This window comes from Rana temporaria, chromosome 6, assembly GCF_905171775.1.
Source record: "Rana temporaria chromosome 6, aRanTem1.1, whole genome shotgun sequence".
Lineage (NCBI taxonomy): Eukaryota > Metazoa > Chordata > Amphibia > Anura > Ranidae > Rana > Rana temporaria.
The window spans coordinates 181618938-181632433 of NC_053494.1; the positions used below are offsets into that span (position 1 = coordinate 181618938).

General features: G+C 41.9%; 1 protein-coding gene across 12 annotated transcripts in view; it reads right to left on the reverse strand.

The window, feature by feature from the left end:
* Positions 1-13496, reverse strand: part of PKP4 (plakophilin 4) — a 372718-nt gene that overhangs the window by 18703 nt on the left and 340519 nt on the right. For 10 of the 12 annotated variants that reach the window (XM_040357916.1, XM_040357915.1, XM_040357911.1 and 7 more), the window contains 6 exons: positions 9716-9899; positions 8282-8399; positions 6815-7009; positions 5408-5581; positions 4186-4336; positions 1680-1875 (listed from right to left, as the gene is read on the reverse strand). In XM_040357916.1, coding sequence (XP_040213850.1) covers positions 1680-1875; positions 4186-4336; positions 5408-5581; positions 6815-7009; positions 8282-8399; positions 9716-9899 — 1018 coding nt within the window. The remainder of the gene's footprint in view (positions 1-1679; positions 1876-4185; positions 4337-5407; positions 5582-6814; positions 7010-8281; positions 8400-9715; positions 9900-13496) is intronic. The other 2 variants (XM_040357912.1, XM_040357910.1) reach the window with 1 other exon arrangement.

The window sequence follows — 13496 nt, forward strand, 5'->3', positions numbered from 1 at the left end:
CCATTCCTCGGTGTCCGCAGGGGAGGAATGGTGCCCCATTCCTCGGTGTCCGCAGGGGAGGAATGGTGCCCCATTCCTCGGTGTCCGCAGGGGAGGAATGGTGCCCCATTCCTCGGTGTCCGCAGGGGAGGAATGGTGCCCCATTCCTCGGTGTCCGCAGGGGAGGAATGGTGCCCCATTCCTCGGTGTCCGCAGGGGAGGAATGGTGCCCCATTCCTTGGTGTCCGCAGGGGAGGAATGGTGCCCCATTCCTTGGTGTCCGCAGGGGAGGAATGGTGCCCCATTCCTTGGTGTCCGCAGGGGAGGAATAGTGCCCCATTCCTTGGTGTCCGCAGGGGAGGAATAGTGCCCCAATCCTTGGTGTCCGCAGGGGAGGAATAGTGCCCCAATCCTTGGTGTCAGGGGGAGGAATGGTGCCCCATTCCTTGGTGTCTGTAGGGGAGGAATGGTGTCCTATTCCTTGGTGTCAGTGGGAGGAATGGTGGTCCATCGTTTATAATAATGATAAATATGCCCCATTGTTAATGTCACTGGAAGCAATTGTGTTCAATGATTGGTGTCAGTGGTAGGAATTATACCCCCCTGTTGGTGACAGTGGAATGAATGGTGCCTTATTGTTGTCAGTGGGAGGAATTATGTCCCACTATTGGTGTTAGTAGAAGGAATGTTGCTAAAGGAAGAAAATATCATCCGTTGTAATCTGTTTTTACATTGGAATGCATTGATGTCCGTATTTCATCCGTCAACAGATGGATGAAAAATTGACAAAAACGGTCTGTTATGTGTGAAAGGGGCCTTATTTTTAGTGGGAGGAATAGTGTTCTAAGGGCCACATTGATGAAAACAATGGGCTACAGTTGGGAGACCACTGGTTTATAGTAAAATCTGCTAGCTGGTGTAAAGGATAATGCAATTAATTAAAACTGCAAAATAAGACAAATGTGCTAAAATTTCAAAACTAAAGTCTATATTTTAGTGCTGAGAGAAGAGTAGTCTGTAACAACTTGGTGGTAAAAGATAAATGTGTTAAAGCAATGTGTAATGCTTTACAAACCTGTTTTGTTTTGGTTTACACTGAATTAATGTAACAGAATAAAACATGAACCCCTTCAGAAAACACCAAGATGCCCATGACAATTTAAGAGTTCAAACGGTCAAAAACCTTGCCAATCATTAATGAGCTACAGTCATCAGCTCCAATTTGATCCATAATACCTGAAAATGTAAAACCAGAGATGAACAGTATTAAAATGTGGATGTAACAGCGCACAGGCAGGCCACGGCGACTCATGAGAAGGCAAAGAAATGAATTTTGGATTAAATGAAATAAAAAGGATAATCCAATTTTCATAAGAACATGGCTCTTCGCTGTCCCTTCGCTCCTGCTGTGAAACCAAATCGCCAGATGTTTCTAATGAAGATGCAGCATGAATTAATGAACGGATGACTTTAGAAATGGATGATAATCCAAGCTGTTTATGAAATTTCAGAAAGTGCAGCCTCTACTTATTCATTTACACCGAGTAGTGTGCTGCCAATGAGTTTGCAGAAATGAATAATTAAAAGCAGCAAGTTACCAGATGTTGGAGATCTTATCGTGAAACTTACAGAGCCATTATGTGCTTATTATACAAATGTCTGTATTAGGCCAGTGGATTATACCACTGTAGAAGACTTGCCTTTCCCCTTTTCCCTTGGTGATGTTCACCAACTTCTCAATTCCGCCAGTGTCCGCCAAAGCCTTTGCGTTCTCCATGTTCTTGTTGGTAACTTCATGCAAAGCACAGCAGATGGCCGCCACTGTGTCATCTGACAAAATGCTGGGGCCATTGCCCCCTGGAAGCCGGTTCACCAGGTCCCGCATTGCATATTTACCTAAAAAATAAAAAAAATTAAATCCTGATCATAGGGACCACACATGGGCAAACACACATGAAAATAAAGGCCGTACTTCACTATATCAAAATAAAAAAAATCAATAAGGAAAACTGGTCTGAAATATTATTAGTGCTTAGATAATACCCAAAACCAGAGCCATTTATGCAAATCCTGACACATTTTCAGGTTGATAGGAAAGGGTTAAAGTATCTACAAAAAAATAAAAAATTAACAAAGTGGGAAATGGTTAAACCCCCCACCCCCCCCCCCTTTTTTTAACACTATTTGTGTCCCATTGGCTTTTAGAGATTTACCTTCACTTCCAGTCTGGAAATTAGGGGAAATCCCCCTGAAACTGCCATCCGCAAAGCTGTCCCCATTTAAGGGTTACCCATCACCAACTCTGCCGGTATTTGAAAAACATATTTTTCTTACCTTTCTACCCTAGTTATCAAGGTCACTTAGACAACTAGAGAGAAAATCTCCCCACCAGGGACACAAGCAGCAATAACAACTCGACAGGGGTCAAACAGATTGATGCAGGAGAATAGTGAAAAGATAAAGGAATAGCTTTCCACCACTTTCTGTGCTAAAGTCACAAGTTTGGGGTCAGTCCATGGCTATCTGCCCCTATGCCATGTTTAGTATCAGCTGAACAGAATTGCTTTGTACTAGCTTCCTACTGGTTTGTGAAGCCTGTTACTTTATCAAAATTAAGAACAAAATTATCACTATACGTGCTGGTGATGATTCTATTCATCCTGCTGGTGACAACAATGTACAATGCGTGTTTAAACAACCACAGGTAGTCTCTATCAGAAGCCTATTTGATAGGGTGACAACACAGGAGCACAATTTGGAGACAGGACTTTGTCACCTAAACAAGGACCTTAGGGACTGGTTCACACCAAAAATTGCACAGGAACAAACACGCTGTGCCTTTCGATTTAATTCACATGCAGTGCGGTACGATTTGAGCCCAATTCATTTTCAATGGGCTGAACTGCACCAAAATGACTGCATGCACTACTTTAAAAAACACACTGCAACCAAGATTGCATCGTACATCTGTGCAACCTGTTTGGGATGTCATTAATTAACATTGACAACATTGCAGATCACAACTGCAGTGGGTTTTGAACTTGAGGGAAACGCACTGAATGTGGGTTTTCCGTACCGCGTTATGGTATGAATGGGCAGGATCACCAAATATAAAATAAATAAATAATAAGGTTCATGTTTAAAATCAAGGAAAATTATATTAAATCTGAACTATGCTGCAAGGGAAGCTTTTTTGCCATGGCAGACTTCAGATTCACGCTCGCTGTTACTGCCACCAACATCTTTGCTATTTTTCTGGCCTGCCTTCTTCCCTCTTCCAACACTGATAATGCAATTCTGTGCATCATCCCAGGGCACCAGCTTCCATTCTAGGCAGCTTACAGTTTTTTTGGGGTCAGGACTGTACAAAGACAACTGTTATGCCGTGTACACACGATCGGATTTTCCATCGGAAAAACCTTGGATGTTTCTTTTACGGAATTTCGCTCAAGCTTGGCTTGCATACACACGATCACACAAAAGTTCTCGTAACTTTTGTCTGTCAAGAACGTGGTGACGTACAACACTACGCCGAGCTGAGAAAATTAAGTTCAATGCTTCCGAGCATGCGTCGGAATTGCTACAGACGATTTTCTGATAGGAATTTTTTCCGTCTGAAAATTTGAGAACCAGCTCTCATGTTTTTGTTGGCGGAAATTCTGACAGCAAAAGTCCGATGGAGCAGACACATGGTCGGAATTGAACATTGAACTTTTGTCATCGGAATTTCCGATCGTGTGTATGGGGCTTTAAGAGAGGTTGATTGGCAGAAGAGACATACAAAGTCTCGCCAAACCAAAAACTCTACCTCTTTTGTTAGGGTTTAGTTCCACATTTATATAGCTTACATGAGATTTTTTCTATTGGGCTCATATCTACTTTAAGCAAGAAGATCAGCATGACAGCTGAACAACTAGCATTTAAAAAAAAAAAAAAGATTTCAGAGGCAAAATATGGGTTTGTCTGCAGCAAGTTTCCTTAAAATAAAGTCTACTTTGGTCTTCGCATCTGGGAAAATGCTGCATCTCTGCTCTCTCTCTTAGCTGTCCAGGGTCAGTGTAAGGTTTCTTTCTTTGGATAATATGGACAAAATAGATTACTATAAAGGATGAGGATAAAATGGGAATATTTTATCATCTTGTAAAATGAAGTACGCAAACCTAAGCAATCAATACAGCCATCCATCCCTGCGCCTTCACAACGTACCAATTAGCTCTTTGTTGCGGACGTCTAATGCCATATTTCTCAATGCTGTGGCCACAGAAGACACCACTCTGTCGTTATCCATCCTCAGCAGCTCCACCAGTATGGGCAGTCCTTTTTCCTTCCTGACAGCCGCTCTGATATATGCTGCAAACTGCAGAGACACAGAGAAGGCAACAGATTATTTACAATGCCGGCAGGAGATACTTCACCGGTCATCTCTACTCCGTTATCCAATATTCCTTAACGCTAGTAGCTGAAGGTAATATCCAGAGGCCTGATCCAGATAAACACATTATTAAATATAAGAACATTAACCCCATGACTGGATTCTAGGTTTCTCTGTACTGCATTCACTTTAATAAGTTGCCATTTAAAAACCTACCTAGATTTAGAACCTGTTTGAATGAAATGCATTAAATAAAAAAGGGGCAAAAACTGGGAAACACATTTCTAAAGTGCATTAGAAAACCTGCAATATATTTCTAGTCGGATGCTGTGTCCATAACCCAAACTTTGCAAGGGCAAATCGGGTTTACAGCTGTAGCCAATTGAGCGAATTACTAACTGCATACTATGCATCATTTGTTTACTCTCCTGAAGTAATGAAAAGACAACCTCTTCTCCCTGCATACAGTGCCTTGAAAAAGTATTCACGTCTTGAAATTTACACATTTGGTCATGTTACAACCAAAAAAGTAAATGTATTTTTTGGGGATTTCGTGTGATAGACCAACACAAAGTGGCAGATAATTGTGAAGTGAAAGGAAAATTATAAATGGTCAGTCAGCAGCTCTTTGCTCTGCCCCTGCTGAGAGACTGAGCTGGGTGCCAGTCCAGGCATGTGGGCGGTCCTCATCCATATAGTCACAATCTTTCCTGAGCCTGGAGGCTGTGACGTCAGCCGCTGTCTGCTGAAAATGGGTCACAGGAGTGCAAAACAAACTGCACTCCTGTGATCCACAGGAGAAGTACAGCCAAATGATCTTTGTCTGTACTCTAAAAAAAGAAAAAGAAATAAAAGTGCAAGCACTATGCAATTAAGGGCAGGTATGGGTAAATCTATGAAGAACTGCAAGAATTAGCTGGTGTACAATTCTGGATGTTGTAGTTCCTCAACATGACAAGTAATTCTCCCCTCTTGATACAGAGCAAAGTGCTACAACCAGAATTCACCTGCCTTGGATCCAACTTTAGGCTGATTAATATGCAAGTGATGTATTACCTTCCAATTCCCAGCAGAAAGATTCTGAAGAGACCCAGCAGAACCTTCTAAAGTGGCTGGGTTCGAGCTTTCGGCCAGAAGAGTTAGATATGGCTTTACTACAGAGGGGTGCCAGAGCATTTCAACACCTTTTGGAGACTCCGACAGTCCAGGAATGGGGCCCACACCATCCCACTGCAGAAAAAAATAATAATATTCATCACGATACAAAAAGTGGTCAAATATATTTTTTTAAATCTCTAGTGTCTTTAAATTCTGTACACAGTATGTAAAGTATTAAATAACCCACCACATTTAATGTACACTATAAGCCTGAAACTCCTGATACCTTCTCACTGCTCCGATTTGCAAGGACATTGGCCTAGTAAACTAGTACTGGATGGGTGTTATAAACTGGACCTGGCATTACAACCATAATTCTTCCACCTACCTGTATGCAGGCCGGGCACTCCACTGTCCAATCTGTGTGTTCTGTGGGCTCAGTAGCAGCAGCAGGCTGGGAGGTGTACAGGAGTGTCTGATGGCTGGCCGACTCAGAGGCCAAATACTTGTGTTCCACCACCATGGGACTGGGACAATTTGACCAGCGAAAAGTGAAACAGTTCTGCTAAAAGCACCGCCCTACATCTTCCACAGCTCCGCCAATCATAAACCACCACACAAAGAATAATTGTACAGTGATGTTCAGGTCCTGCGCCCCGAGGATACTCTAAGGCCCCTTGCACACTAAAAATAGCGCTGCTATACCGCATGAAAAATCATGCCCTGCAGTGTTCAATGTGAAAGCCCGAAGGCTTTCACATTGAAGCGGTGCGCTAGCAGGAGCGCACCAAAAGTCCTGCTAGCCGCATCTTTACCACGGTATAGGAGCGGTGTGTTCACCGCTCCTATACCGCGCCTTCCCATTGAAATCAATGGGAAAGCGCGGTAATACCGCCCGCGTTGCCCTTTTTCGGCCGCTAGTGGGGGTTAAAACCTCACTGCTAGCGCCCGAATATCGCGGTAAATACGACGGTATAGCCGCGCTACAAATAGCGCGGCTATACCGTCACCGCGGCTCCACGCTGCAATGTGAAAGCAGCCTAAAGGAAGCCAATGAAGCTTCCCAGCTGCAATCACATGATTGCAAAAACATCATGCTTCCCATAGAAACCTGTGCATCCGGAGCCTGCACACACTTAAATGAACATTAAAATATATATATTTTTTTAGATCACTACCCTACTCAGACCGATAATGTTGCTGTTGAAAGATGTATGCTTTACTAATTCATTCAAAATGCAGACAACCCAGTCACTACAGTTGGTCAGGAACAGTATAGAGCCCAAGACCATCCATTAACAGGATAAGACCACTGAAGCATCATGGCTGCTATTTGTTTTTTCTTTTCCACAATCCCCTACTTACACTCACCAGCTCCTCTTGCTGTGGCCTTTTCTTCTTTTTCTTTTTTTTCCCCCAACAGCTCGAGTCAGAGTCCTTGCTGGGGGATTCCTTGCAGAAGTCCTCTATTTCATTAATTCCCAGCAAGCGAGCTTGAGGCACTTCCAATTCTAGGCGGTAAGATAAGTTTCTTAGCGTACAGACACAGTTCTCCACTGTCTGGAAAAGAGGGAAGGCAGGCTGTCAGGGTCGGACATTCTCAGACACTCCATAAGGCTGCGAGGAATGCTAGATTATTCGTTCTACCACAGAAAGGCTTACTGCCATCTTACAAAGGAAGATATTACGTGCTTTTTAGACAGTCGGCCCTAATCCTAATGACTTTCAGAACAATTACAGAATTTAATGAACATATTCCAACAGCCAGACTATAAAGAAACCCTGTCTGTCATTCAGGCTCATGAGAATATGGGCAATTATCTGGGCCGTGCATAATAATACTGGATATAGACTTTGCCGCCCACTGCACCTTCATTTCTACTACTCTAGCCGAGACTTTATTCACCAGGATTTACGAAATCTCAGGAGCTTGATTGCTAAACAATTGCATTCTTATTGAACACACCTTTGTGTATTTTAAAGTTTCCCAAGAATCATTTTCATTGTGACTTATACGAGCTTGGAAATTTCATATTTTTGCGTTCTCGCTTAACGCACACATTTGTGGATTTTCCCTTGAGCATTTGTATCTATTCCAGACTGAAATCAACATCTTCGCTAACCTGTTGCCATGAGAATGCCAATTACAGGATAATTCATAAAAATTGTACTGTTTATACTCAGAGCTGACCTGTAGACTTACTTTTAGAGGAAAAAAAACCTCCACCAGGTCCACTCTCCACTCCAGCCACTAGGTGTCCCTGCTTCTACACCTCCTGAGATATGTGACAGGGATATCGCAGGATCTGCAGGAGCGGGGATCAGGTCATTCTTGCCTAGGTAGGGTACTGGCCAGAGCATAAAACAATAACAGACGTTTTAAATAGCAGAGGGGGGAGGATTCACTTTAAACTCAAGACTGCCTTTAGAAAAAAAAGTTACAATTCTTTGGCAGGTAAAAAAAAGTTGCTATGCATAAATTGCATATGTGTATATTTAGTTGCATGCCTGGAGTTCAGCTTGAAGACCAAATTACTTATATAAGGACTGGGTACCACTTGCAGTGTGACCATGTGACCTGCCATAATCATCTCATTGATTAGAATTTATGGAGGAAAACAGCTGGAATTTGTATTTTACCCTTTTGTCTCCAGGGAATTTAAATTGAAGTATACAAAGCAAAAAAAAAACTCCTGAAACAACTCTAACCTAGAAAACAAGCTGGAGGAAATTGCCTAGGACTAAGGATTTAGGAGCAGCAAAAAGCTTAATGCATAGTAAATGATGCTATGTAAAATGTGTTCTTACTATCGAAATAAATAAAATGGATACCTTGCTGTCAAAATCCGATGTGTTCACGCAGGTATGAATCACAAAGAGGAGGGAGTCTACCAGCCCTTCACAATATCTCATCTGCTTGCGAGCCTCTTCTCCCGCTGAACTCAGATTTCTAAAGGAATAAAGGCATGACACAGAAAATCAATACTGCCTATAAAAGACACCTTCTGATAAAGGGTCACATACAACATTAGAAAGCAGGTGTAAGATTTCCTGCAGAAGGTGGCAACTTCTAAGTGCAATGGTGTCACATGTCATAGCACAGTTACACATAGCTAGTGATGAACAAGTAGTACATGGAAACGAGCCTCTACATCAAACAGTTAAAGGGTCAGTAAGCAAAAGCTGCAATTTGTCTAAGAGCTATACTTCACATTTACAAGTCTGTAAGATGCCGCAGCATGCAACACTGTGATTATTCACAGAACAGTCTTTTTCTTGGGGGGGGGGGTCGTCGTCTCAGTCACACGGCTGCAGAGGGCCATGGGGATAGGGTGATTTTGCCACCCCTCAACTGCCCACACTGTAGGGCTCTAGACATGCTATGACTGCAATAGCTTGCTTAGTGGAAAAAATTGTAACCCCTGTGAACTAAATGGGGCAGTGCCGCAACCGCCTTGCAAGCCCGTGCAATGTAAAAGGTTGCAGCACGGAGGTGTGGGCTTAAATCAGGCACTGAGGTGGAAACATATCACCTCCCAGCCACCCTCTATAAAATGATGCACCGTTGATCACTTTACAGATGAGTGGCATTAGCTACTGCAAACGTAACCAAGTCCTAAGGTAGTAACAGAGGTTCCAACTGTTCCCTGTTCTACACAAAACTCCCAATTTTTTTTAAAAAAGAAGAGTACATTATAAGCAAATGTAGCCTTTTCTTAAAATGTTACTAAACCCACAACAGTAAAAACCAGTCTGTACATGCAGTAAAGCATGCCTGTTATACTCACTGTGGAACTCAATCCCCTGCATTATGTAACAAGGCTATTTCATCCTGTCTTCTCTGATCCTCCCCTTCTTCCACAGTCACCATTCATCCCATGATAGTATAGAGCCTTGGAGGCACTCTGCACATGCTCAGTTCGGTGTGTGTTGCTAGAGTTTTTTTTTTTTTTTTTTGAGAGGGTGCATGTGATCGACACAGGGCCAATTAGCCAGTCCAGACAGAGGGTCAGGGGTTATACAGCCTCATAGGACAGTTAGAGAAGAATGAAAACTCCTTCTACAAGCTTTAACCAGATACTGATAGAAGTCACAAGACTGCTATATACTGCTGATGAGAAAATATTATGCTCTGTTTATTGTGGGAGACCATATATAGTGAATGCAGGCTCCTGGGTTTAGTAACACTAAGATTTGTTTATTCTTCTGTATCAGTTACACATGGTCTGAAGGTTAAGAGTTGAGGGTGAAATACCCATGTATTACCTCATGCAGCCAGTGGTGTTCCGTAAAACCGCAGAGGACTGAAACTTCACTTTATGATCATCGTCAAAAGAAGAATTATTCAGGCCGGAATGCGGAACGATCACAGTGTTTGTGAGAGGAGACAGAGCTTCACGGATAATAGTCATCTTTACAGCGTCGCAGGATGATAAGTTCCACAGAACTCCTGAAAGTACAGAGCACAGACTACATAAAACACTGACACAGGGAGAACACAGCACACTTCTAGACTCTGAATAAGACCTTCAGCAGCCGGCTACACTCCTGGAACACAGAGGAAACACAAACCCAAGTCTGGTAGGGCATAGCGCATGTGTTGGCTCCAAAAGGAGTGGAGTCAGTGTTAAATCTTTACTTATATTATCCAAAATTGCAATGTTTAAAGTAACAAATACATTTTTTTATATCTGGAGCAGTCTGTTAATAGCATTAACACAGCAGTTTGTTTTTCCAAAATGACTCTTCTCCTATAGTAATTTTATTACCTGTTGATCCTGCCAGTAGATTCATTAACTTTCACCTGTAACAACGCCGTTCGTTCTGCAGCATTGTCACCCTGTGGACAGGGTAGTCTTAGTTGGACAAGTAATTTCAAGGAGTTTTACCCTCAAGGTTTTTAATGTTATTCATCCAATGCATTCTATACATTAAGGTGAAAAACCTTCTGCGCTGCAGCTGCCCCCCAGAGCCCCCCTTTTTTCTTACCTGAACCCGATTGTTCCAGTGACAAGCACAAGACCAGCAGCTCTAGCTGCGGCCTCTGGTCCTCATTGGATAGATTGATAGCAGCAGGAGCTATTGGATCCTGCTGCTGTCAATCAAATCCAGTGACACAGAGATGGGGCCGAGTCCTGCAGTCTGTTAATGGAGCAGGACTCAGGAGCGCACCTGCATGGGTGCCCCGATGAAAAGTGCCGCCAGGACACCCCAGAGAGAAGGATCGGGGCTGCTCTATCCAAAAGCCTTGCACAGAACAGGTAAGTATGTTTGTTTTTCTTTTTTTTTTTAAAACAAGATAAAAACCTTTACAAACACTTTAAGAAAGCAACATTTTTTTTTTAATTAAACCCAACCGCAATCAACATATTTTAGGTAGTTTTAGCAAGTGTTTATAAAGGGTAAAACCATTTGAATAAAATCTCTTGTAAGCACTTACAACTGAGTTCTAAGGATAGAGATATAATATATATATAAAATATAATATAATAGTATCATCACAGATAACCACATCTTTTTAATGTGATTTTTTTCTGTCACTTTCACAGATTTACATGATTGCCCTTTCATATTTTTGTTACGGCATTAAATGCAGACATTTTTAAATTACTCACAAGAGGGAACCCTTGGTGGCTCATTACTGCCACTATGCTTCCTGCTTAACATTTTAAGATATCAGCCACATGAGGAGTGCATAGTTTTGTTTCAATCAGCGAAAGCAAAACTTTGTATTGTGAGAGGTAAAGCAGAAGTGAAGTCTGCAGTTGTAATAAACAAATATTGCTGCCAACATGTAAATAACATAAGTTATACATTCTAAAATATTCTTTACCACGGCTGTTCTTCCCATATAAGTATAAGGAAATGAAAAAGCAGCTCGAAGCAGGTTAGGACATCAGATGCACCCATCTATGAACTGTGAATGATCCTCCAATGAGTCTCAATCTGATTTTGAATGCAAACAAAATCCACCAGAAAACAAGCTGCACTTGACCATCTACTCGATCCCTTAAAAGTCTTAAATAAAAAAAAAAACACATGTTAAAAGTACCTGCTCTGTGCAATAGTTTTGCACAAAGCTGCCCTGATCCTCCTCTTTTAAAGTCACCGCTGATGCTCGTTCTGCCTTCTGAGCGCCCCCATAGCAAAATGCTTGCTATGGGGGCACTCATGTGGGCTTGATCCTGAGCCACACTGCATGTGTATTGACACACGCCCCTTTGTCACTTGATTTGATTGACAGAAGCAGGAGCCAACGGCTCCCACTACTCTCACAAGTCTAGAGAGGAGAACAGTGTCGCTGCTCCAGATTGGCTCAGGTAAGTATTTAGGGAGCTTGGGGGAGCGAAAATGCATTATTAATGATTAAAAACACACGTTGGCCTTTACAACTACTTCAAGGTGACTGATCAATTTGCATGCAGGTTCCCAAAAGTTCTACCCCTATATTTCCTCCTATTTAAACTGGTACAGATGTAAGGAGCGTGCCTGTCATGAAGACAAATTTTATGATGTTAAAGAAAAAAATACAATTAAGCAATTTCATTGTGAAGACGCAGATCTGCAATAAGATTCTGTTTACTGCAACCGAAAAGCCAAACACTGTTTTTCTCTTCCCATAACGTTAAAAATTTAAAAAGCAACATTTGCTCTGGGATCTGCAATGCAGATCTGTAATATTGTCAGGACAATATTGCAGAACTTTTGCAAAAATGCAAAAAGAAAAGGTCTGACTGGGGGGGGGGGGGGGGGACATAATTTTTTTTTTTACATCATGTGGCAGGCTGAGGGACACGTGCATTGCTTACCTGGGGAAGAGATGGCACCAGGATGTACTATGGGAAGAAGGTAAGCCGGCCGAGGCAGTGTGATGCTTGGGGCAAAGTTTTGCTGGGAAATCTTGGGTCATGCCATATATGTGCATGTTACTATGGAGCCCAGGGCTGGTGATTTATAGACTACACAGTCAGTCGACTCACTTCTTTCCAGGTTCAGCAATGCAGAATCCTATGCCATTCCACTACCTCTCCTCTTTATTGGACACTCAATCACCTCTGTCCAATAAAGCAGACATCTGACCCTCAAAATAGTAATAAAATATATTTTCCTGATTAGCAGAGGCACATGTTACAAGAATGGATGGCCAAAAACACAAATCCATTGATAGGTAAAAATATTTAGCATATGTATTAGAACCTAGCATTTAATGGTTCATTTGAATTTCTACTCTAATACCAAGTGATAAGAGAATTATTTACAAAAGCTACATTTAAAAGAAGTGATGCCTTTACACTCATTTTTAAATAAAAAAAAAGGGTAAAAAAGTATTCAAAAAATATTGGCACAAAACCACTAGTTTAGAAAGCAGCCATTGCAGTTTAATCCAATTTACATCCCCCTCAAGTATGCTGTACAGGTTATACAGTCTTCTATTTAAAAACTTCAGAAGTTTGATGTCACCTCAATATCACTTCCTTATTTATTTGCCGCATGTCACACAGTTTGACAGAAAAATTATTAAAATCTTCACTTAAGATCTGTCCTTGGCGAATTTGTTTCTTAGCGTTTGTCAGACAAGTTATATTTTGCTAATCAGATCAGACAACTGAGATCTCCAGCCATTTAGAAAACTCTCGTAAAGAAGCAAAGTACTTTAGTAACAACTTATGTGCTCTTCCAAAAATATCACCATGTATCCATGGCAATGGGTCATCACTTCCGACAGGTTTTTACTGATATCGGCGGCTCTATTTGGGCTATTTTCACTTGCAGTTGGGGGAGCAGTAAAAATAGGGGGTCATAGAGGTTTTCACTGTTCCCTGATCGCCTCCTTAAGCTGCGAAAGGGGTTGTACACATGCTAAAAGCATTGCAATCGGGAAAAAAAAAAAAAAAAGAATACCCTTCATCACGTTCATTGGCCAGTACCACCACTGAACGCAATCCATTTCCGTGAATGAAGCTGTGACATACCGTTCTTCAACCACATACAATGCAAGCAGTTGCTCTGTGGTGGTGCAACCTTTACAGAGTTAAAACAGGTCAGG